The sequence below is a fragment of the Eumetopias jubatus genome, unplaced genomic scaffold (assembly GCF_037043125.1).
Source record: "Eumetopias jubatus isolate StellerSeaLion01/CBP00866 unplaced genomic scaffold, mEumJub1_p1.0 scaffold_7, whole genome shotgun sequence".
In the NCBI taxonomy this organism is placed as follows: domain Eukaryota; kingdom Metazoa; phylum Chordata; class Mammalia; order Carnivora; family Otariidae; genus Eumetopias; species Eumetopias jubatus.
Genome location: NW_028274813.1, coordinates 115425719 through 115453297, shown reverse-complemented (window position 1 = coordinate 115453297; position 27579 = coordinate 115425719). Strand labels below are relative to the sequence as shown.

The following is a 27579-nucleotide window of genomic DNA, read 5'->3' as shown; positions in this document are numbered from 1 at the left end:
ACTGAAGCAAGTCAGAGGAATGTATCAAAACAGAAACTATAACACAGGTTTCTTAGACACTAAGAAATTAGCTATGAACAAATTACATTTTTAAGGACCCTTCAGTAAAAACCATATTGAAAAATTATTCGCATAATGAAGAATGCTTGTTAAGAATAGCAAATCATGCAATTAACCTGTCAGAGAGCTTCTAAATACTTAGAATAATCTTGTAAGTATACAAAATCAAAATTATATTTCATACCATGGTTTTTACACTCCAGACTTGTACAAATTTTAAAATTTTACAAATGTCATTAATACAGTAGCACTAAATTCAAATTAATACAACCAATAATTGAAAAGTAACAAAATAATCCCAACATGACTGATGTATTACCATTTTTACTTATCACTATATTTAATGCATTAATATTCTGTTTATAATTTATCATTGTTCAAAAGAAAATGTTCTATTTTATAATATCCTTTATTAGGTTATGCTGGCATCATAAAACAAGATCCACTTTTTTATTCTCAGTAAGAGTTTTTATATGATTTATGTTATTTTTACCTTCAAAATTTGAAAGAATTCACAAGTAAGCCATCTTGATCAGGAATTTTCTTTGTGAAAAAATATTAATTATACACTCAGATTTTTAAAAAATACTTATTAAATTCCTTCAAGTTTTTCTCATTCCTGCTATGAAAGTTTGGCTACATAGTCTTATTCAAAAAATTTGTCATTTTCTTCTGTTTCTAAATTTAGCATATAAAATTGTTCATAATATCATCTTACTATCTTCTTAATATCCGTGGGATCTCGACTCATACCCTTATCTCATACCTGGTATTATATCTTGTCTCCTCTTTTTTCATAATCAGTATTAGAAGTCTGTTAATTTTATTAGCCTATTCAAAGGATTATCTTTTGGCTCTGCTGATTTTCTCAATTCTCACCTGTATCTTTCTCCTTCCTTATGTTCCACAGGTTTAACTTGTTCTTTTCTAATTTCCAGAGATAGGTTTTCTTTTTTTCTAATATATGAAATTGAGGCTAGAAATTTTCCTCAAAGCACAGCATTACCTTAAACCCACAAGATTTTAAATGTTAATTTTCACTGACTTCCCATTTTATAATTTTTATTACGATTTCTTCTCTGACTCATGGATTATTCAGAAATATATTCCAAAATTCCAAAAAATTGAGAATTATATGGCTATCTTTTTAAATTGATTTCTAACAATTCCACGGTGTTCAAGAAGACAAAATGAGTTCAATCATCTAAAATTTTGTGAAATTTGTTCAATGGCTTGGCATGTGTCAATTTTGGTAACTGTTCCATGTGTACTTGGATATATATTTGTACTTACAGTTACTACCATGACAAAGTAGTCTACATCAAAATTAACCCTCTTCATGCCAAACACAACTATAAAAGCTAGGCAAACTACATATGTGAACTGTCTAAAGGCATTGGAAAGCAACCAAGATAGGCAAGATTCCTGGAAAAGCGAAGGACAACATGAGATCCACATTCACCATAGAATTTTTTCCTGAACATTCACCATAGAATTTTTTCCTGAAGTCATTTCAAATTCACAATGCAGGGGAAGTGACTCCTAGCAGAAACCAGTAGTCCTGTCTAGATGAAACAAATACTAGAGTTCAATGAGTCTAAAATAACTGAGACTTCAGGGCAAAAAACTTGGAGAGGCAGGAATTGCATTTAACCTTCCCTTAGGAGTCTGACAACTACTAAACTTTGATACCCAGCAAAAAGAAGGAGCTGGAATGCTAATGAGCTAAGCACATATTATATCAACTGTAGAGTGCTAAGGAATTAAAGAATATAGTAGTCATGGCAAACACCCCAGATTTTCAGTTAAGATCCAAAAGGAATAAGGACAAAACTGAAACACATCAATTTTAATAAAACCTCAAACCAAACCTTAAAGGATTAAGGTAAACTGCTTAAACTCTATCTTCTTGCCAGAAGAAAAACAACAATATTTTTGAAAGGAGCCTCTGTAATTTTAAATACACCATGTTAAACATTCAATTAAATATTATGAAGCATGCTAAAAAAAAAAGAAAAAAAAAAGATCAAATACCTGAGAACTCCCCCAAAATGTTTTTAAAGTAACAAGCCCACAGGTAGTTCAGATATTTTAATTTTTAATTTTCAGACACAGACTTTTCAAAATAGCTATTACTAATATCTTTAAGAAAATATGGATTAGACATACAGAACAGAGGATTAGTGGACTAGAAGACATGTCAGTAAAAAGTTTCCAAGTTGAAGGATCAAAAGAAAAAAATGGAAAAGAATAAGCATATTTGTTAGACATATCAATTATACCAGGTTCATTAATCACATTGTTTAGATATCTTGATTTTTGTTTATTTATACTATCAGTGTTGAGACAGTTATGTTAAAATCTCATAGTATGAGTATAGATTTTTCCATTTTTCCTCTCAATTACGTCAGTTTTTGCTTTATATTTAAGAATTATTTTCCAATTCTGTTAAAATACTCCTTCAATAATTAAAAAAATAGGGGCGCCTGGGTGGTGGCTCAGATGGTTAAGCATCTGCCTTCGGCTCAGGTCATGATCTCAGTGTCCTGGGATCAAGTCCCACATCCTGCTCTCTGCTCAGCAGGGCATCTGCCTCTCCCTCTGTGCTCACATGTGCTCTCTCAAATAAATAAGTCAATAAAATGTTTTAAACAAATAGTTAAAAAAATATTTCTCTTTAAAATGTTTCTTGGATACTGTATCTATTTTGTCTGGGAATAAAGGAACACCACGATTAATTTGAATAGGACATGTATAGAATATATTTTCCCATCTTCTTCTTTTGCCTTTTCTACGTTTTCAAATTGAAGGTATATCACTTTAAGCTGAACACACTCGAGCATTATTTTTAATGCAACTATAATTTCAAAAATTTAATATTTAGACCATTTGCATTTAGTGGACTTCAAAAGAAAGCTGGGAGAGGAATCCTTATATCAAAGAAATTAGATTTTAAACCAAAGGCTGTAATACATAAACATGGATGGGACTGAAGGAGATTATGCTAAGTGAAATAAGCAGAGAAAGTCAATTATCCTATGGTTTCACTTATTTGTGGAACATAAGGAATAGCATGGAGGACATTAGGAGAAGGAAGGGAAAAATGAAGGGGAAGAGAATCAGAGAGGAAGACGAACCACGAGAGACTACGGACTGAGAAACAAACTGAGAGTTTTAGAGGGGAGGGGGGTGGGAGATGTGTTAGCCCGGTGATGGGTATTAAGGAGGTCATGTATTGCATGGAGCACTGGGTGTTATATGTAAACAATGAATCATGAAACACTACACATCAACAACTAATGATGTACTGGGACGCCTGCATGGCTTAGTCGGTTAAACATCTGCCTTCAGCTCAGGTCATGATCCCAGCGTCCTGGGATCGAGCCCCTCAATGGGCTCCCTGCTCAGTGGAGAGTCTGCTTCTCCCTCTTCCTCTGCTGCTCCCCTTGCTTGTGCTCTCTCACTCTCTCTCTCTATCTCAAATAAATAAATAAAATCTTTTAAAAAAAAACACAAAACCTAATAATGTACTATATGGTGACTAACATAACATAAAAAAAAGACATTAAGAAAGACACTATATCATAATAAAAGGGTCTATCCAACAAGAAGATCTAATAATTGTAAATATTTATGTTCCTATATTGGGAGCAGCCAATTAAATAAACTAATTAACAAAATTAAAGAAACACATTGATAATAAAACAATAATAGTAGGGGACGTTAACACTCCACTCAGTAATGGATGTTAACACTCTCCACTCACAGATCATCTAAGCAGAAGATCAACAAGGAAACAAGGGCTTTGAATGACACATTGGACCAGATGGACTTCACAGATATATTCAGAGCATTCCATCCTAAAGCAACAAAATACACATTCTTCTCCAGTGCACATGAAACATTCTCCAGAATAGATAACATAGTGGGTCACAAATCAGGTCTCAGCCAGTACGAAAAAATTGGGATTACTCCCTGCATATTTTCAGACCACAATGCTTTAAAACTTGAACCCAATCATAAAAGAAAATTTGGAAGGTACACAAATACATGGAGGTTAAAGAGCATCCTATGAATGGGTCAACCAGGAAATTAAAGAATTGAAAAAATTCATAGAAGCAAATGAAAATGAAAACACAACTGCTGAGGAGAGATGATGGACTCTGAAAAACAAACTGAGGTTTCTAGAGGGGAGGAGGGTAGGGGGATGGGTTAGCCTGGTGATGGGTATTAAAGAGGGCACATTCTGCATGGAGCACTGGGTGTTATGAACAAACAATGAATCATGGAACACTACACCAAAACAAATGATGTAATATATGGTGATTAACATAACAATAAAAAATTAAAAAAAAAAACACAACTGTTGAAAACCTTGGGAATGCAGCAAAGGCAGTCCTAAGAGGCAAGTATATACCAACACAAGCCTTCCTCAAGAAACAAGACTCAAATACACAAGCTAACCTTACACCTAACGGAGGTGAAAAAATAACAGCAAATAAAGCCTAAACCAAGCAGAAGAGAAGAAATCAATGAAATAGAAATTAAAAAAAAAAAAGTGGAACAGATCAACAAAACTAGGAACTGGCTCTATGAAAGAATAAACAAGATTGATAAGTCCCTAGCCAGACTTATCAAAAAGAAAAGAGAAAGGGCCCAAATAAATCATGAATGAAAGAGGAAAGGTCACAACCAACACTGAAGAAATACAAACAATTATAAGGACATATTATGAGCAACTATATGTCAACAAATTAGGCAATCTGGAAGAAATGGATGCATTCCTAGAAACATAAAAACTACCAAAACTGAAAGTAATAGAAACCTGAGGAGACCCATAACCAGCAAAGAAATGGAAGCAGTGATCAAAAATTTCCCAAAAAACTAGAGTCCAAGACCAGATGGCCTCCCAGCAGAATTCTACCAAACATTTAAAGAAGAATTAATCTGTTCTTCTGAAGCTGTTTCAAAAAACAGAAATGGAAGAAAACTTCCAAACACATTCTATGAGGTCAGCATTACCTTGATCCCAAAACCAAAGACCTGAACAAAAAGAATTAAAGACCAATATCCCTGATGAACATGGATGCAAAAATTTTCACCAAGTTACTAGCCAATAGGATCCAACAGTACATTAAAAGGATTATTCACCAGGACCAAAGTGGGATTTATTCCTGGGCTGCAAGGGTAGTTCAACATCTGCAAATTAATCAACATGACATACCACATTAATCCAAGAAAGGACAAGAATCCTATGATCCTCTCAATGCAGAAAAAGCATTTGACAAAATACAGCATCCATTCTTGATTAAAACTCTCCAGTGTAGGAATGGAAGGAATATACCTCAATATCATAAAAGCCATCTATGAAAAACCCACAGCGAATATCCTACTCAATAAGGAAAAACTGAGAGAATTTCCCCTAAGATCAGGAACATGGCAGGGATGTCCACTATCACCACTGTTGTTCAACATAGTACTAGAAGTCCTAGCCTCAGCAGTCAGACAACAAAAAGAAATAAGAGGCATACAAATTGGCAAAGAAGTCAAACTTTCACTCTTTGCAGATGACATGATACTCTATGTTGAAAACCCAAAAGACTGCACCCAAAAATTCCTAGAATTCATATAGGAATTTAGCAACATGGCAGGATATAAAATCAATGCACAAAAGTCAGTCGGATTTCTATACACAAACATGAGACAGAAGAAAGTGAAATTAAGGAATCGATCCAATTTGCAACTGCACCAAAAACTGTAAGATATATAGGAATAAACCTAACCAAAGAGGTAAAGGATCTGTACTCTGAAAGCTATAGAAGACTTATGAAAGAAACTGAGGAAGACACAAAGAAATGGAAAAACATTCCACGCTCACTGAATGCAAGAACAATTATTATTAAAATGTCTATGCTATCCAGAGCAATGTACACATTCAATGCAATCCCTATCAAAATACCGTCAACATTTTTCACAGAGCTGGAACAAATAACCCTAAAATTTGTATGGAACCAGAAAGACCCCAAATAGCCAAAAGAATGTTGAAAAAGAAAACCAAAGCTGGTGGCATCACAATTCCAGACTTCAAGCTCTATTACAAAGCTGTCATCATCAAGACAGTATGGACCTGGCACAAACACAGATGGACAGATCAATGGAACAAAACAGAGACCCCAGAAACAGACCCTCAACTCTATGGCCAACTAATCTTCAACCAAGCAGGAAAGAATACCCACTGAAAAAAAGACAGTCTCTTCAACAAATGGTGTTGGGAAATTTGGACAGCCACATGCAGAAGAATGAAACTGAACCATTTCCTTACACCATACACAAAAATAGACTCAAAATGGATGAAAGACCTAAATGTGAGACAGGAATCCAAACCAAAATCCTAGAGAACACAGGCAGCAACCTCTCTGACCTCGGTCACAGCAACTTCTTGCTAGACACATCTCCAAAGGCAAGGGTAACAAAAACAAAAATTAACTATTAGGACTTTATCAAGATAAAGAACTTCTGCATGGCAAAGGAAACAAGTGGACAAAACCAAAAGACAACTGACAGAATGGGAGAAGATATTTGCAAATGACATGTAAGATATAGGGCTAGTATCCAAAATCTATAAAGAACTTATCAAACTCAACACCCAAAGAACAAATAATCCAATCGAAATGGGCAGAAGACATGAACAGACATTTCTCCAAAGAAGACATGCAAATGGCCAACAGACACACAAAAAGGATGCTCAACATCACTTGGCATCAGGGAAATACAAATCAAAACCACAATGAGATACCACCTTACGCCAGTGAGAATGGCTCAAATTAACAAGTCAGGAAACAGCAGATGTTGGTGAGTACACAGAGAAAGGGGAACCCTCTTACAATCTTGGTGAGTATGCAAGCTGGTACAGCTACTCTGGAAACAGTATGGAGGTTCCTCAAAAAGATAAAAATAGACCTACCCTACAACCCAGCAATTGCACTACTACGTATTTACCCAAAGGATACAAACAGTGATTTGAAGGGGCACCTGTACCCCAATGTTTATAGCAGCAATGTCCACAATAGCCAAACTATGTAAAGAGCCCAGATGTCCACTGACAGATGAATAAAGAAGGTGTGATATAGATATATGCATGGAATATTACTAAGCCATCAAAAAAATGAAATCTTACCATTTGCAACAACGTGGATGGAACTAGAGGGTATCTATAAGTCAATCAGAGAAAGACAATTGTCATATGATTTCACTCACATGTGGAATTTAAGAAAAAAACAGAAGATCACAGGGGAAGGGAGGGAAAAATAAAACAAGATGAAAATAATGAAGGAGACAAACCGTAAGAGACTCTTAACTATAGGAAAAAAACTAAGGGTTGCTGGAGGGGAGAAGGGTGTGGAATGGGGTAACTGCGTGATGGGCATTAAGGAGGGCACTTGATGGAATGAGCACTGGGTGTTATATCCAACTGATGAATCACTAAATTCTACCTCTGAAACTAATAAAATGCTGTATGTTATATGAATATAAACAAAATTAAATTAAAATTAAAAAGATAGACCATTTACCTTTAATGTAAGAACTGATGTTTTTGCATTTACTTCTACCATTTATAATTTTGTTTTGTCTCATCTGTTTTATGTCTTTTTTTTTTTTTCCTTTCTTGGCTTCTTTTGCATTAATCAATTAATTAAACTTTTACTCTCCTTTGTGGTTTTCTTGAACATACAAAATACATCCTTGACTTATAATGTCTAGTACAAGTCAGTATTTTTGTAACTTCAAAGAAAATGCTAGGATCCTTAAAAATATAATCTCCATTTGGAATATTGTCAGAAATTCTCATTTGGTATGTATTTCAAGCTTTGCACAACATTATGAAACAGCCAATACTAAACATTTATTGCGCTCCACATGTTTACTCCTCCCAGTGTTCATTCCTTTAGGCATTCCTGGGTTTCAATTTGGGATCTCTTTCCCTTAACCTGAAAAACTCTGTAATTCTTCTTTTAGTGTAATTCTACTGATTTCAAGTTCTTTCAATTTTTATTTATCTGGAATTCACTTTTTTGCTGGATATAGAATTCTGTTTTGTCAATTATTTTCTTTCAGCATCTGAAAGATGTCACTGTCATCTGGCTTCCATCAGCTATCAACTTACTCTTGCTCCTTTGAAAGTATAGCTAACCTTAAGAAAACATGATTTTAAACTGTGTGGGTCTGCTTAAACATGGATTCCTTTTGGTATGGTACTATAAGTCTATCTGTTCTTATGATTTTAATAAACATTTTTTCTCTAGTTTCCTTTATTGTAAGAATACAGTATATAATACATAAAGCATACAAAGTATGTGTTGACCATGTTGTCAGTAAGGCTTGTAGTCAACAACAGGCTATTAAGTTTTGGGGGAGACAAAAGTTATATATGAATTTTCAAGGATTATTCACGGTCAACTGCAGTCTTTTTTTTTTTTTTTGGTTCTACTTGTAAAGATTTTCTCTTTCCCTGATTTTTAGTATTTTTATTATATTACATCTAAATGAGATTTGTTTTCTATTTTTCCTGCTTGGAGTTCATAGTGCTTCTTAAATACAAAACTGATTTTTCAACAGTTTGGGGAAATCCTTAGGGATTATCTCTTCAAACGTTACTTTTACATCATTCACTCTATCCCTTCACAGACTCAATTTACAGGTGTGCTTCTTCTGTGAGTCTCTGCATTTTCCTATTTCTTTTCTCTGTTATATAATCCCAATATTTGCTACTGCACTTAGAATTAAATCAACCCCAATTCTCCTAAATTTTAAATTTTTAAGATTTTACTTATTTATTTGAGATAGAGCAAGAATGAGAGAGCACGAGAATGGGTGAGGGGAGGAGCAGAGGCAGAGGGAGAAGCAGGCCCCCCACTGAGCAGGGAGCCTGATGCGGGGCTCGATCCCAGGACCTTAGGATCATGACCTGAGCCAAAGGCAGGCCCTTAACGAACTGAGCTACCCAGGCGCCCCTTAAATCTCTTCTTGATGTGTGCAAATACATCAGCTGTTTTAAAATTTTCATTTATCATCCTGGATTCCTTTCTTCCAGAGCCCTGTAACCGTCAAAAATCTGGATTGGTTGTTCCCTAGGCCCGGTACACAGGTATTATACTGGGATTACCACCATACAGTATTACCTTTGCCTCTCTTTCTGGGCTGGCATCCTCCAGCAGTGATTGGGTCCATGGAGGCAAAAAAAAATTTTGAGATCTTACATGAATGAAAATACCTTCAGCCTGCTTTCAGATTTAATGGATAATTTGGCTGAACATAGAATTTTAGATTAGAAATCATTTTCCTTCAGAATTCTGAAAACATTGCTCAATTTTCTTGTGGCTTCTAGGGATAATTTAGCAGAAGCAGATGCCATTCTGATTCTTGGTCAATTGTATATAAAATGACTATGTTCTCTAATTTTAAGCCTCTCATCATCTGTAGTATTCATAAATTTCCTAACATGTTTTGGTGTCATTCTATTTTCATCCACTGTAGTGGGGCACTTAATGGGCCCTTTTGGTCTAGAAACTTATATCCTCTGTTAAAGGAAATTTACTTTCATTATTTAATTTCATGATTTCCTCCTTCCTCTCTCTTTCTAAAATTCATGTTATTGGGGTGCCTGGGTGGCTCAGTCGTTAAGTGTCTGCCTTCAGCTCAGGTCATGATCCCAGGGTCCTGGGATAGAGCCTCGCAATGGGCTCCCTGCTCAGCGGGAAGCCCGCTTCTCCCTCTCCCACTCCTGCTTGTGTTCCCTCTCGCTGTGTCTCTCTCTGTCAAATAAATAAATAAAATCTTGAAATAAATAAATAAAAATTCATGTTATCAAATACTGGATAGTCCCATTATCTATTTTTATATACCAAGCCCAAAACCTAGCATCTTAAAACACTAACCATGTTATTTCCACGCAATTCTTTGAGTCAGAAATCTGAGGAGTGCTCAGTGGAGGGAGGTCTCCTCTCATATCAGCTAGAGTGGCTCACCTAAGGCCAGACTGTTCATGATGCCTTCACCACATGCCTAAAGCCTTGGTACCAGTTGCTGGCTGAGATAGCTAGGTTCTCCTTCTCATGGCCTCTTTCTCCTCACATATTCTCTCATTACTCAGTGGCCTATGCTGGGCCTCTTTACATGGTAGCTGGCTTCCAACAAGGAGAAAATGGAAGCTGCAAGACCCCATACAGGCTAGACTGCGAATTTACCAATCACTCGTCACATTCTACTGATCATATCAAGTCCAAGGGCAAACCAAAGATTCACGGGGAGGAAAAACAGACTCCACCACTTGATAATGGATGGGGAGGAATGGGAGAAATTGCTGGCACCCATCTTTGCAGATAATCTACCATAGTCCACAATCTGGCTTCAGATTGCTCAAGTCTCCTAAGAATAGCAGACACTCATCCAATTACAGTATCAGCCTCAAAGACCAATATCTCATGATCTACCCTGGATCTGGATTTGTTCCTCAGGTGTGGATTCTCTTGATCTGCAAACATGGAAGCTCAACGGGAGAAGAGGGCTTGAAGTAGAAACAAGGATGAGGCATCTCAACATTATTGCTACAGGCAGTCTTCCACTTAACCTACTTATAATCAATATTACTCCCAACTTTCCAATGTGCCTGATATCCTTCAGGTAAGACACCATCTCTTTTACGTTCTATATAGAATAAACCTCCAATATTCTGCTGGGGTGAGGGAGATACCGTCATCCTACTATTCAGAGTTGAGGGCAAGTGGGGAGAATTTGAGATGACTAACATATAATCCCTACCTTTATCCTCACTTCCAGAAACAACTGCTTGCAATTTTTTATCCTCTGGGGAGTTCTGTGGAACAAACTGGATTGCTTTACAGTTTTGTCCACTCTCTGAGTTTAGGATTCAGCTAACTCACTCAAATGTCACCACTGGTCTACTTTCCAACTTCCAAAAATTTGTCTTTAACTCTTAACCTTTCTCTTTTTCCTTAAGTCCTATTTTTCAATCCTTTTATATCATTTTAGTTGAGTTTAGGAAAGAGGAAAGTAAATGTATGTGCTCCAACTGTCACCTTTAACAAAAATCATTTTTATAGGCTATCATTACAAACTTCAATACCAGAGCTAGTGCTATTATAAATTACTTAAGATATAAACCATAAATCACTTTCATAAAAGTGCATCAAAACCCCAAAACTGAGACCAAAGTAGTCAAAAACAAAATTTCCTGATACATGAACATGGATACTTTTTTTAAGTCTAGTTATAATTAAGACCTATCATTTCATCTCAACCAAATGAGTCACACTCATAAATAATCTGAGTAATGCTTTAAATAAAACCATGATATACTTTAATACCATGATTCCTTTAAAATATTTTTTGCAATAATGATTTAACACATTTTTCTCAGACTCTTTCACAATATATAAAAACTAAACTTGGTTCTGCATTCTCTTACCTTTTCCTAGAAGACAGAAGTCACGACTACTCTCAATTTTCTAATACTACTAGTCTATATAGAGAAACCAAGGGCAATATACTGGGTAGGAGTAGGAGTATTATTTGAATAAGCAAACATGACTTACTGAGACCAAAATGGAAAAGAGTATCAGTAATGTAAAGGTGGCAATGTATTTGTTATGTCTAATAAAACATTTCTTTCTGAGCCAAGAAGCTCTAAAGGGATCTTCCATCGAAGAAAAACAGGGAGCAGTACTCTCAAGTTGCCCCTTAATTCATTACACAAATTCACTATAATAATTCTAAAATCCAGAGCTCTACAGATGTATAAAAAATTCACTTGGGGGGTGAGGGCAGCCCCCAGTGCAAGTGTGGCCCCTGGGGCCCAGCAGCCTCCCGACTGTTGTGAAGAGCCACAGGCTGCAGTGACAGATGGAGTGGGAGGGCCTGGCGGAGTCCTCAGAGCCAGCCACCAGGGCACGGAACCACTGCACCTACCTCACCAAGGGGCCCAGCTCAAGGTGTCCACTGCCCTGTCCTCTGACCCATGGGCCCGGAGCAAAAGCAGTCTGGAGACTGCCCACTGGCTCTTCTCTCTCTCCTCCCCTCAGCCTCTCTGCACTACCCCGGGCTAAAGGCAACCGAGCCAAGGCTCCAAGAGCAACGGTTTGATCTCCCACTCCAAGTGATGAATTCATCTTAGTTTTGGATAGGCCTTCCTTACGGTTTGTACTTCAAGACTAAGGACACTTAAAAGAAAGAAAATGCATAGCTCACCTATTGCCAGCCTGACAGCATAAGTTTTAGGAATCAAGAAGGAGCACTGGGTTATTGCCTAAGACTAAGCCTTTAAATTCCAGTTGGATGCTGCATAGCCATGTGCACACTTGAACATGAAAATGATCTTCCATCAAGGAGATCTCCTTCTTCAACTAAATCAACTGAAGTGGTTGGAAGAAGAATGGACCCCCTATCCGACCAAACTCAGCCAGACAAATTAAATCAGTCTTTTTGGGCAAGGAGTAAAGCTGTTACAAGGGTGGCCTAATCACTTTCTCCTCGCACCACCACTGAGCAGCCCCTTCCAGGACTGTCACCTATATGTAGGTGGTGCCCTATACAAGGGCACCTGGCTAAGACAGCAAATGAGGACTGAAATCCTGCCAGGCTTCACTCACAAAGCCAAGTTTATTGGTGTATGGCTGTGTCTACTCAGACGACATGGTATGGGCTAGAGGCACCATGTATGCGCTAGAGGCAGTTCTGACCATCCTACTACCATATCCCTGTTGTACCCAGGATTATATTCCTTACCTCAGGTGGACTGAAGATTCTCATAAACAGATTAGGCTTATTGTAAAAGATGAAATGTTTGAAACAAATTGAAATTAATTCCATAGGTAAATTCAAAATATTACTATAGATGTGAATTATGTTTGTGTATATTTTTATATATATAAATATACAGTTATGTGGATACACATTTCTATATAAGAAGTTAGCACAACTTAAACTTAGTAAATGTTTAAAATAAAAATCACTCTGGATTTCTATATAAAAATACTTTATGAAGGAAAAGAATTTTTTTTTACATTAGACAATCAGTTTTGGCTTTTCATATTCTAAGTTCAGACAATTTTGAGTTAAGAGAGAAGGTAACGTCTATGTTCCAAAAGAGATTCTGGTTAGATTTGCTATGTTCTCATTTTCATTACTTCTCTTTTGTTTAATAAGAATCTCACTCCCTACTCTCTGGTTGCTCCCTCATGGTACCCATCCTCCCCATTGTATCAACATTTATCTTCCCCAATCAAGGCTGACACTACCCAATCTCTTCTTAAAATTCCCTCCTATGACCTCTGCTTCTCCATTGTATACTCTAGGTTTTATATGATAAAGTACAAACACCACTGTTGTCAAACTCCATGAAAGAAATTCTTATGGGATAACCAGAATATGGGATAACCTCAGAATAATAGTCCTATTTATTTATGCCCTGTAATTATTTTCATGGTATAGAAAACAAATGTGTAAGCAAAGATAAACTGAGTATCATTTTAGTACCAAAATAATATTCAAATATTAATGAAGTGGTGACATGCTACTTAAAAGTATAGTCAATTTTTTTCTACTTTAAGTCAAAAGAGTTATAAAAGATCTTATAAGTGTATTGACAAAAGAATGATTCTCTTAAAGTTTACATAGGGCAAACCTGAGATTAGAATGTGCATCTGCATAAGCTTTCATACAGTTTTAAGATTATTTTATTAAGATTATCTTAAGACAAATTAATATCACATAAGTGATGCAAAAAGATAAATATGTAATGCTGCTAACATCAGTTTCAAGTAAAATATATAAAACTCCATATGCTTCTACCTGTCTACTATATAAAAAGATTGATTCAAAGCCACTTGCCATTTTTGGGGCACCTGGGTGGCTCAGTCAGTTAAGTGTCGGACTCTCGATTTCAGCTCAGGGTTGTGAGATCAAGCCTGCTTCAGGCTCCATGCTGGGCATGGAGTCTGCTTAAGATTCTCTCCCCTTCCATGAAAAAAAAAAAAAAAAAAAGTCACTTGCCATTTTTGCGAGAAGTCTTCTGCACTGTCATTGGTGGGCACGACTGAACAGGAGCTACATCTGAAGCAGGAGAGCCTGTATGATGAGCCTTTACTTTGTCAGCCCAACTGACACCTGTAGGAGCCAGACGGGGAGTAGCCACTGTGCCTGGTGAACCCCTATGGAGAAAATTCTGCATTAATAAATCAAATATAAAAGTTAAAATTTTTAAAATTTAAATATATACTTAATATTATTCTGGGTCTCTATTTCTGATTTTTGTTTGTTATTTCCTTCCTCTACTAAATTTCAGCTGAGGATCTTCTTTTTATAGTTCCTTGTGGTGTAATTTATTTCAACTATTTTTCTTAATACAAGCATTTATAGCATAAATTTCACTCTAACATCTGCTTTTGCCACATCCCATATGTTGTAGAATATTGTGTTTTCTTTTTCTTTTGAGACATATTTTGATTTACCACTTGATTTCTTATTTGGCCCACTGCTTGTGCAGCAGTGTGTTGTTTAATATTTACATATCAAATATTTAATATTTACATTGTAAAAAATAAAAAAATTGAAAAAATGAAAAATGAAAAAATAAATACCATGAAATATTATGCAGCCAATAAGAAGAAATGGACTATGCATGATAACAAAAAAAAAGAACTTGGAATACTTCCAAATAAAAAAGCAGTGTAACATTTTATTCCTCACTCATTTGGTTATATGTCACTTTTCTATCACTGTTATTTACATCATGTTTATTTAAATGAAATTTAATTAACACAATTCAAAATGCTTTAACTTTCAAAATAAAAGTTAAAATTTCTTTTGCTTAATATATTTAAATTTTAAATAAATTGGGTGTATATATCCACATATATAGAATACCATACAACCAGAGCAATTTAAGTCAAATATATTCATAAATTTATGCTGGTCTAATACTTCATTAATCTAATACAGTATAACATATTGTATGGGAACAGGGATAATATAAAAGCTCTCATTCAGTTTAAAAGAAAATTTCTGTTAAATGGGGGAATCTTAAAAAATATACATATATACCTGGAACATTTTATTTCAATTTAAAAACTCCTATCTTTTAATAATATAAATGTGCATTAATTTGTCAATCTATTGACACAGACACTACCAAAACAGGCTTTTTCTTTGTGTACATTTCTTACATGAACCATGACCACAAGTATAATACCTCAATGGCAATATCCAATTTTGGTTTCTTTAAAATGAAGTGAGAATTTAGTGACACCTATTAAACATTCTAAGGGTATAATCCTCCTCAACTTTAACAATATCTTCCCCAATCTTTTGACAGCAAACTTTAATAGTTCACCTTTATCAAAGCTTTCTAACAACTTATCTAAGTTTTCACAGAAACAATAACTCTTTTTGTACTCATATTTAACCGGTTTCTTTAATATTTAAATTATGAGTTAAATAATGAAAACAAAGCAAGTTTGGTGACTACATATTCTGATAAACATTTAACTCAACCAGGAAAAGTGAGTAGATATATTAAAAAGTAGCCTATGAAACACAATTTTCAGCACACTGAAAAAAAGTAGGTTTTACAATGATAATAAAGAATGCCATTTAGTCCAACAATATGATTAGATGGAGATCAGTACAAGAACTTTTACCATGCATGCATTAAAGGCTTCCAATGTTAAAAGAAAACATGCATTATACAACATTCTGAACCACAGACCAATGGACTACATTATATAAGTACATCCCTTAAAATGGTGCTTGAATATACAGTTACTTGGTTTTGTTTGCTTATATACCTTTCTCCTATTCCACTGGTTCTACTCAGTAACTTTAATGAGCTTTTACTAAGCGCCAGGTACAATGTTAGGTGCTTGGGATACAGAAGATATGACAAGGATATTGCGTTAAAGAAGATTATAGTATGAATACAAAAAAGAAACATTAAAAAGGTTATAATACATCGCAAATATAATAATAATACAAATAGATGCAAGATTCAGTAGTAACAAGAGATGAAGATGACTGTGACGTGGTTGGGGAGGGGATAAAAAGCAGTCAAGAAAGGTTAGGTTTTTGTTTTTGTTTTTTAAGATTTTATTTATTTGAGAGAGAGAGAGAGAGAGAGAGCACAAGCAGGGGGAGGGGCAAAGGGAGAGGGAGAAGCAGGCTCCCCGCCGAGCAAGGAGCCCGACATGGAGCTTGATCCCAGGACCCTGGGATCGTGACCTGAGCCGAAGGCAGATGCTCAACCGACTGAGCCACCCAGGCACCTCAAGAAAGGTTAGGTTTTAACACAGGAAAGAGAAATGACCAAGTAAACTACTTACCACCCCTCCAATTACACATCCAATATTAAGACTCACTCTGAAGAATTAAGAGTCCAAACAAAACTATGTCTTAAAAACAAATTTCCCCAGGGACATTTAAGGAAAACAACAGTGATGACTGTTTAACATTATAGCTGCCAGAGGTGACAGTAACATTTGGGGCAAATGAGGGGCTGACTAAAAAACTTTAAAGGAAAATCTGGAGAATGGAATGGCCACAGGGGGCTTTGAAAAGCTCCTACATATTCCTGGAAATCAAGAAGGCCACACATATGTACAGGGTTCTGTGCATGCCCCAGAAAGATCTGAGAAGGCCCTAACACCTCACTTCTGACTGACCTTGAGGCTCTGAGGAAGCAGGAAATGAATGTTGGAGCACTGAAGGTATGTACAACACACACACAGGACTAGGAAACTTTTGTCAAATCAAGCAGAAACTTTAGTGACTACACATGACAAAGAAAAAAGACTTGAGAAAACTAGTTCAAGAGAGTTTTTGAACAGTAACAATATCACTACCACCAAACCCACAAGAACAAATCCTGAAGAGGTAGCAATCTGATCTCCAAAGCTGCCACATTATTTAAAATATCCAGTTTCAACAAAAAAAGTCACAAGACATGCAAATAAAACAGAAAGGTATGACCCATTCATACACACATAAAAGAACAGTAACTGAAACTGTCCTCAAGGAAACCCAGACGCTGGGCTTATGAGACAGACTAAATCAGGTACTATAATTATCTTCAAAGAATAGTGAAGAACAAAAGAAAATTGTGTCTAAAAAACTAAAGTATGCAAACAATGTTTCACCAACTATAGTATCATTAAAGAGAAGGTAAATATAAAAAAGTACTACATAGATATTCTGAGTTGAAAAATACAGTAACTGCAATGAAAAATTCACCAGAGAGGCTCAACAGCAGATTTGAGCTAACAAAATAAAGAATCAGCAAACTTGAAGAGAGGACAATTGAGATTATATGAAAAACAGAATGAAAAAAGAATGCAGAAAAACAGACCCTCAAAGACCTGTGAAACACCGCCCCAAGTACCAACATAGGTATAGGGAGATTCCCAGGAAAGAAAAAGGCGCAAAAAGGATATTTGCAGAAATGGACAAAAACGTCCCAAATTTGATGAAAAACATTCACCTATACATCCAAAAGTTTCAACAACTCTAAATAGGATAAACTCAGAGATCCACACCTAGATATATCACAAACTATCCAAAGACAAAGATAAAATCATGAAAGAAGCAAGAGAAAAGTGAAGCATCTTAAAATGGATCCCTAATAAGAGTAACAGTTGCTTTCTCATCAGAAACCATGGGAGTCAGAAGGAAGTGAGAGAGGGTGCCTGGGTGGCACAGTCAGTTAAGCACCCAACCCTTGGTTTCAGCTCAGGTCATGATCTCAGGGTTGGGAGATTGAGCCCCAAGTCGGGCTCTGCAGTCTGATTGAGATTCTCTCTCCTTCTGCCCCTCCTGCTCATTCTCTTTCTCTCAAATAAATAAATAAGTCTTTAAAAAAAAAAAAGAAATCTTAAAAAATTTAAAATTAAAAAAAATTTTTTTTTAAATTAAGAAGGAAGTGAGAGGACCTATTCAAAGTCCTGAAACAAAAAGACTTTCAACCAAGAATTCTATGCACTACACAAAACTATCCTTCCAAAACTGAAGGACAAATTAAGATATTCTCAGAAAAACAAAAACCAAGAAAAACTGTCAGTGGCAGACCTGCCAACAAGACATACTAAAGGGAGTCCTTCAGGCTGAAATGAGAGGACACTACACAATAACTTGAATCCACATGAAGATATAAAAAACACTAGTAAAAGTAACTACATAGGTAAATACAAAAAAATATATAAATGTATTTTTGTTTATAACTTTTTTCTATCTGATTTAAAATGTAACTGCATAAAACAATAATTATAAAAACTGCAACGATAGGATTACAATGCATAAAGATATAATTTTCAGGACACTAACACAGCTTATGAAACATATTTAGATCTTTCGTTGTGAAAGCAATTGCCAATTCATGTTATGAATCATTTAGCATGACATATGTTTATGGGTTTTAATTTTGGATCCTAATAATATTTCAATATATTACATTTCCTAAAAGCTCAATTTTACCCTCTTGGATTTTTTTTTTATTCAAACAATTTCAAACACATACACAAACATATACAGGGATTTTTTTATAGTGGAATATCAGTTTTATAATACTATATTATCCACAGAAAATAATTTATTGTAATGCAAGTCTTAGTTTTTTTGAGTTCATCTCACCCAAAATTTAAGCTTCTTCGAGCATTTGATGTTACACTTATTCTATCTGTCGATGGACTTGGAATCACATGACGTCCTGGAGACATCTTCTTTACTTCCCAAGCCAAAGAAGTTGGTCTGTCAATTTAAGACATGCAAGAGATTAAATTAACAGAAAAAAAAGAAAAAAAACTAGTATTTTTTCTTGGTTGTTAGGGGTGAAAACATAATCAGGTCACAAATTTTCCTTAGAGCACTGTTCACCAGAAAGTTACCATATTACCCAATAAGCAACACAGATAATGCATGGTCCAGGATTTTCCACCCACTGTAGCATATCAGCATAACCCTACATATCTAAAAAGGCCATGGGTTTACAAAGACATGAGATATACTACTTATGTTTTAAAAGCCTCCACATACCCAGCTAAAAACACATTAAAAAGGCAATTGTACTAAATCAGTCTACTTATACAACTCAATTTGTATCTGATGTCCTGGAAAAACCAAGGGTGTAGAACAGAGATCAAGACAGAAAAACAGTTGTGAGGTTAAATGAAGAATACACAGGAAAATATGAAGTCTCCTTTCCTCTACATGAGAGTGGGAGCATAAACCTTCCTTGCTCTTTGCTGGGAAAGCTAACTTCTTCACTAGCCCCAGAACCTTGAAAGGATGCACAATCTTTACTAAACCGTTCTCCTGGGACACCTGGGTGGCTCAGTCCCACATCTGGCTCCTTGCTCAGTGGGGAGCCTGCTTCTCCCTCTACCTGCTGTTCTCCCTGCTTGTGCACTTTCTCTCTCTCTCGCTTTTTCTCTGACAAATAAAATCCTAAAAAAAAATAAAACATAAATTGTTTTTCTCAAGCAGCATTTTCTATATTCCTAATGGCCTCATTACAAACCTCTATAACTCCCCCAGAATCTCCTTCCCTCTTACCTTCCATCCAATCTAGTGGTTGTGATGTTTTTCTCACATTAAAAAGTGATATTTGTTGGGGCACCTGCGTGGTTCAGTCGGTTAAGTACCTGACTCATGATTTCAGCTCAGGTCATGATCTCAGGGCTGTGAAATCAAGCCCTGCATCGGGCTCCACACCAGGCAATGAGCCTGCCTGAGATATTCTCTCCCCATCTCTTTGCCCCTCCCCAATCTCTTTCTCTCCCTCTCTAAAAAAAAAAAAAGTCGTATTTGTCAGAAAACGGGAAAATGCAGATAAAAGATTATCCAAATTAAATCTAAAGCTTTTGACAATTTGTCAAATCCCCTTTCAGAAAGCTTCTAACAAATCATACTTCTACTAGATGAAAAGTGCCCATTTCCGTTGAACCTTGCCAACAGTTAGGATCTTGTTTTAGAAATTTCAATGGCTTGTGAAAGAGATGGCATTGCTTGCAAAGTCTAAGAACATTACTACCTGGCACTTTATAGGAAAAGTTTGCTGACTCCTATGCTAGAGTTTCAGTCTTGTGAGGAGTTTTTTCTTTTTTTTTTTTTTTTTTAAGATTTATTTATTTATTTAGTTATTTGGGGGGGAGCACACGAGCGGTGGGAGAGGCAGAGGGGGAGGGAGAGGGAGAATCTCTCAAATCATGAGTTCTTTTTCTTACAGAAATTTCAATAACAGTGCGTTTTTAAATTCATCAGCAAAAATTTTTTTGTTTTTAAAAATATTGGGGCCGAACATTTTTTTACCAGCCATTTAAATTTCTTCTTGGGGGGGGGGCGGTGCTTGGGTGGCTCAGTCAGTCAAGTATCTGACTCTTGATTTCGGCTGTCATACTCTCAAGGTCCTGAGATCAAGCCCTGTGACAGCTCCACGCTCAGTGGGGAGTCTGCTTCTCTCCCTCTCCTTCTGCCCTGCCCCCTGCTTGTGCTCAATCTCTCTCTCAAATAAATCTTTAAAAAATATATAAAATAGGGGCACCTAGGTGGCTCAGTCGTTAAGCATCTGCCTTCGGCTCAGGTCATGATCCCAGCGTCCTGGGATCGAGCCCCGCATGGGGCTCCTTGCTCTGCAGGAAGCCTGCTTCTCCCTCTCCTGCTCCCCCTGCTTGTGTTCCCTCTCTCACTGTGTCTCTCTTTGTTAAATAAATAAATAAATAAATAAATAAATAAATAAATATCTTTAAAAAAAATAAAAATGTATAAAATAAAAAATAAATTTCTTCTTTGGTATTTGCATGTTGGTAACTTTTGCCATTTTTTTCCACTGGGATTTTCATCACTTTCTAATGGATTTGAAATCATTTACTACTACTACTATTATTACTATATGGCTACATAACCTTTAGCACAGATAACTACTTAAATTTTAATTTTTCATGCAGAAAGGCATATTTTATTCCTATTAAATCAAGCCTATTAATACTTCCCTTTGTGGTTTCTGCCTTTGTCTTACAAAGTCCTTACCCACAATAAAAATATATAAATATTTATCTATATTTTCTTCTCTATGTACAACTGCAGTTTTTACATTTAAATCTCAAATGAATTTTGATGCATGATTTGAAGAAAGTAAGATGGGTAATGCCATCTACAGGGAATTTAAGGTTGCTTTCTATATCTGGGAGCTGCCTCAAGAAGCAAAGAGCAGATATGCTGATAACTGCTTAAGATAAAAAGAGATAAAAAGAGAAGTCTCAGGTGTGGTACCTGGACATGGCACCAGGACAGAGTTAACTAACTTGGACTTGGCCTCAGAATCTTTCTTAATACAATCCTCAACACAGCCACCGCTACCTGACAAGTTTATAAGCAGGCAAAAAAAATCTAGTTAGCTTCTTATGCATTGGTGGTGATATTATATAGACCCTTTTGGATTCAAGAAACAGAAACTCAAGTTAAATTTAAAAAGAAAAAGAAATAAAGATTTACTCTAAGGATAAAAACTATATAAGGTAAAGGACATCCAAGGTGGGGAAAAACTACAATCAAGACTCATGAGGATTAGACCAAGAGGAAAGAGGCTTAAAAGCAACAATCTTAAGCTCTCAAAGACCACATGATTTCCTTCATCCCTGATTCTCTCTGTATATCTATTCCATTTTCTTTGAACCTGCTTTCTTCTGCTTATCTTCACAAGAACAATACAGCCACCAATCTCAAATTAGCATGATGATCCCTTAACTTGGTTCAACCCAGTGAAGGAATGTACTACCCCCAAATCTAATCACCTCTTCTCAGGGGTTAGGGGTGAAACTGCTTGGTACAAACATGGACTAGGCTTGACCCACCCAGGGACTGTGGGTAAAGCAAGTACCAAAAAACCATATCAAAACTTGCCATTATGAGATGTCAGTCAGTCAGAGAAAGACAAATACCATATGATTTCACTCATATGTGGAATTTAAGAAACAAAACAGATGAACATAGGGGAAGGGAAGGAAAAATAAGATGAAAACTGAGAGGGAGGCAAACCATAAGAGATGCCAAACTCTAGGAAACAAACTGAGGGCTGCTGGGAGGGAGGTGGGTAGGGGGAAAGGGTAACTGGGTGATGAGCATTAAGGAGGGCACTTGATGTAATGAGCACTGGGTGTTACATGCAGTCACTAAATTCTACCTCTGAAACAAAACAAAACAAAAAAAAGAAAAGAAAAAAGAAACAAAACAAAGATTGGGGGAGACAAACCAAAAAACAGATTCTTAACTATAGAGAACAGATGGCTATGATGGGGGTGGGGGCAGGGGAGGCACGAATGGGTGAAATAGGTGAAGGGGATTAAGAGTACACTTATTGTGATGAGCACGGAGTAATGTACAGAATTGTTGAATCACTATACTGTATACCTGAAACTTAACTACACTGGAATTAAAAACATTTTTCTTTCATTATGAAAAACAAAAATGTTAAAAGGATCAACATATCATGGTTTCCCTGGATTTGGTTTCCTGGGGATCAAGTCTTCCTGGATTTGACTCTTGGAATTCCTTCACCCCCCTGGATCCCCCATGGGGCTGATACAGATAGGACAAAAAACGAGTTCTCTACTGGACAATTCCACTTACAGAAATTGAACCACAGTTAAATCCTAGGGAAAGAGGCAGCCTAGGCCTGTTTCCTCTGGGTGAAAAGGTAATTGTAGCTTCATGTGACTTGGCCTAGCCCACAAGGGCTCAGGTTTCACTTATAAGCATAACTAAACAAAAATTGTGCTTCTGCCTTTGCACATGACCAAAATAATATTAAGTCTAGTTGATCACCTATCTCTGGAATATCTCTCAACTCTCCCTGTTGCTACTATTCTAGTCTGAGTGGCCATAATCTATAAACTATACTGCTGCACCTCAACCTTCCCACACTACAGCCAGAAAGATCTTTTAAAATCACAATTCTGATATGTCACTTCCTTACTTAAAAATATTTTATGGCTCAAAATAAAGTCTAAAGTTTTTAACATGTCCACAGAACCCTACATGATCTGGTCCCAGCCTACTTCTCTAGGCTCATCTCATGCTACTCTTCCCCTTGTCCTCTCCATTCCAGTCCTGCTAAACTCAAAATTCCTTTACTTACTGTGTTCTCTACTTCCAGGTTATCACATATACCATTGCCTCTACCTGGGGTTACTCTTTTACTCTTTCTTTGTCATGCCAACTCCTACTTGATATTTCTGTCTCACTTAAATATGACCTCTTTGGGGAAGCCTTCCTGGATTCAGCAAACTGGTTGATGGTGCTTTTCCTTATATTCCCAAAGTACACTGTATTTTCATGACACTTTGTACACTGATAAGTATTTAACATCAATTTTTCCTGTGAATGCACTATATACTTCATGAGGATTGGGACTGTGTCTGTTCCCTTCCCCACAACAGTCCCAGAGTCTGGTGCACAGGACTCAGATGTTGTGTGGTGATTCCAAATGAAGGTTTCTCGAAGCAGATGAACATATGGGGAACGGGGGAGGGGAGAGAGAGAGGCAGACCATAAAACAGACTCTTAACTATAGAGAACAAACTGAGGGTTCCTAGAGGGAAGGTGGGCAGGGGGATAGGTTAAATGGGTGATGGGATTAAGGAGGGCATTTGTGATGAGCACTGGGGGTATTATATGTAAGTGATGAATCACTAAATTCTACTCTTGAAACTATTATTACACTAAATGTTAACTAAATGGAATTTAAATAAAAACTTGAAAAAAAAAGGGAATGTTTCTAAAGTAACTTTGATCTCTCATTAGTCCCCTAATCAAAAATCATCAATTTTCCCCACTGACTACTACCTTAAGAAATACTATACGTTTCCCCACGTTACTTTCACTTCACACATGCTCTGCACTTCAATAGCTGTCTTAACTTACTCTCATCTAAAAGGCCAACCACTTGTTAAAATCCATCACATCTTTTAAACACTTCTTCTGCAACCTCCATGAAATATTTCCTGACCTATCCCCTACAAGAGAGATGACCCTGTCCTGCCCTGAACACCTGCAATAGTTTTCTTGTGGTAATAAGTTCTATTTTACCCCACCCTTCGACTACAAATTCATGAGAGTAGTAAATGTATCATATTCAGCAATTAAATCTCTCTACTGGATAAAAGTACCTTGCACTAGGTAAGTACCCAATAATATCTGTTACTGAACTGAAGGAGAAATACAGCTCCCAACTTTTAGATTTTTACAAGTTTCAAGTTAAACTTAGGTCAAGATCATTGTCGGTTTCAATTACTGCTTTTGAAACTGCTGGCTGCTTATAGACCAGAGTTCATTACCTGCTTTGAGCATCTGTCTTCTCTAGCTTTTCTTGAAGTTGAATCCAGTCAATCAATGCTTTGAAATCTCTTACATAGTTATCCAGCATCATTAGCACCTCCTAATTAAAACAAACAATAATCATTAAATTCCATTCTGATACTGAAAAGTTTTAAGAACTTTAAACTGAAGGACTTGGGAATTAATAATTTTTACATTATACTCCTCATTGAGAAAGCAGCAAAACCTACTGATTTAGTTTTTTGGGTCTTATTTTATTTTTATTCTCACTATATGGGAAGAAGTTAGTAAAGCTGAGAATCTAAGGATCAAGAGATAGTGCTGATATTCCTTCTCAAGCCCCGCCCCCAAATGACCATTCTTTTAATAAACCTTTTTTATTATTAAGTTTAATAAACAGTAAAATGCATACAACCAAATGTACAGATTAATTATTTCAAAGCAAAGACCCCTGCATCCATCCACCCAGAACAATTTTAGTCTTTAAAAGTTACCTGGTGTCCCCTCCTGATCACTACTCTATCCTTGCTCCAAGGCAACCACTGCTTTGACTTCTAAGAGTTTAATTTTACCTGATTATGAAATTCATATAAATGAAATCATAGACTATTTATTATTTTGTGACTTTTTTTTAAAGATTTTATTTATTTGAGAGAGAGAGAATGGGAGATAGAGAGCATGAGAGGGAAGAGGGTCAGAGGGAGAAGCGGACTCCCTGCTTAGCAGGGAGCCCGATGTGGGACTCGATCCCGGGACTCCAGGATCATGACCTGAGCCGAAGGCAGTTGCTTAACCAACTGAGCCACCCAGGCGCCCATTTTGTGACTTCTTTTGTACTTTGGTTTACTAGGTTCATTCATACTGCAGAATGAACCTGCAATACATTTACTGTCATTCTCCAAGGTCACTACTGAAGAATATTTTATTGCATTCATATTTATTTATCCAATCTATAGGTTAAGAACATTGGGGTGATTTCCAAATTATATGCTGTTATTTATATTCATGTCCTCTGCACATACGTATGCATTTCTGTTGAGGATAAGCCGAAGAGTGAAAATACTGAGTCACAGGATAAGCATATGTTCTACTCTAGTATATAACACCAAACTGTTTTCCAAAGTGGTTGCCACTCCCCACCAACAGTGTATATGAGTTCTTGCTCCACACCCTCAACTACACCTCGTATTGTCCATTTGGGGTTTTCTTTATTTTTAACCTGAGCCATTCTGGTTGATGTTGTGTAATGGCTTCATTTTTGTTTTAATATGATGTTTATTAATGATTTTCAGCCCTTTTTCATATGCTGATTAGCCATTCTCATTTTGTGAAGTGCCTATTCAAGACTCTAGCCCAAGTGCCTATTAAGCACTCCTGCCTTTTTCTTTTTGATAGGAAGGAGTTCCTTACATCTTTTGGATATGGGCCTTTTTTTGGTTATATGTGCTGTACATATATACTTGCCTTTTCACTCTAATGGAATAGAATCTTTTGATGAACATAAATTCCTAATATTAAGGTAGTCTAACTTCTGACTCTTTTACCTAAGACTGATACTATTTGTGTCATTTTTAAGCAATTATTTTCCTACCATAGGTCAGGAAGATATTCTCTAACATTACCTTTTAGAGCATAGGTCTTTTTCTGGAGTCTCTCCTCTGTTATATTGATGTTTATTCTTGTAACAATACCAAACTAACTTACACTGCTGTAGCTCTAAAATAAAACTCAAGGGGCGCCTGGGTGGCTCAGTAGGTTAATCGTCCAACTCTTGATTTCAGCTCAGATCATGATCTCAGGGTTGTTAAGACCAAGCCCCACGACAGGCATGGCGCTGGACGTGGAGCCTAAGATTCTCTCTCCCAGAGCAGTTAGGATGGCAGATGTGTAAGGGACCCTAATTTCGTCTGGTCCCCGGAATTTGGCTAGTTATCAAATCATTCTCAACACCTGAGAAATCAACTGGAGATATGAGAAAAGAATTGCTGCAATTCTACAAATAGAATAGTGACCACCTTTCGCAAGGTAGGAGGTGTGAAGAAGTGAATCCGAGGTGATGTATCTGAAGATAAACCACAGGGGGAGGGAACCTCCATAAGCCAGGTACCGGAAAGTGTTATAAGCTGGAGAGCACAAAATCAGAACTTTTAGAAGTCTGCCTGAAAGGTGCTCAGGTATCAAAGTGGGGCAGAATCCCAGGTGGGACAGCATGGCCTCAAGATCCCCGGGGTCACAAAAAGAAAGGGGACAGAGTTCCCAAGCACTGGAGCAGGGAAGCCAGCTAAAAACAGTGAGTCCAAGCACTGGCTTTCCGCTCAGTGTCGCCATAAACCACAAACCACTGTGAGGTTGGGCGACTGCTCTCTGAGCAGGGGTCCACTGAGAGGCAGACCCACAGGGAGAATCCCCTACCTCCCCTGGGAAGACCGGTGCAGGTGCACACCACACGAGTCTGTAAACTTTGGAGACTCCAGACAGGGTCCGGGTCACATACCTGAGATAAAAACGCTCAGTCACAGGCTGGGTGAACACAGAGTGTGGATGAAAATCAGGGAGACAAGAGTGATTAACTGCTTTTCTGTGAGGGCTCACTGAAGAGTGGGCGGGGGCCCTCAAACTTTCAGCTCTGGGGTTAGAGATCAGGGCGCCACCATTTTCATTCCCCCCATTGGTGCTGAAAGCCTTCAGGCACCAAAATAGCCACATAGTATAACCGGGGGCCACTTACACTGAGCCCAGACTGCTGGCAAAGGGGGATGCAATTCTGCCAGGGCAATGACACCTGAGAATCAGCACAATAGGCCCCTCCCCCAGAAGACCAGCAGAAACATCCAGCTAATCCCATGTTTCACAGAGAGCTGCAAAACTCCAGCTCTTGGGGAAAACAGTATATAGCATTCTTATTATTCTACAGTCTTTCAGTTTTATATTTTTTTCCTTTTCAGCTATTTTATTTTATCAATTTTTTAAGTCTTTTTTATTTTCATTTCTACATTTACATTTTATATATACTCCATGTTCATGGACTGGAAGAACAAATACTGCTAAAATGTCTATGCCACCCAGACGGATCTACATGTTCAATGCAAACCCTATCAAAATACCACCAGCATTTTTCAAAGAGCTAGA

General features: G+C 36.9%; 1 protein-coding gene across 3 annotated transcripts in view; it reads right to left on the bottom strand.

The window, feature by feature from the left end:
• SCAPER (S-phase cyclin A associated protein in the ER) overlaps positions 1–27579 on the bottom strand; it is a 539336-nt gene that overhangs the window by 426599 nt on the left and 85158 nt on the right. For all 3 annotated transcript variants that reach the window (XM_028092672.2, XM_028092676.2, XM_028092674.2), the window contains exons 6-8: positions 24450–24550; positions 18751–18867; positions 14128–14285 (exon numbers count right to left, since the gene is read on the bottom strand). In XM_028092672.2, the coding sequence (XP_027948473.2) occupies positions 14128–14285; positions 18751–18867; positions 24450–24550 (376 nt within the window). The remainder of the gene's footprint in view (positions 1–14127; positions 14286–18750; positions 18868–24449; positions 24551–27579) is intronic.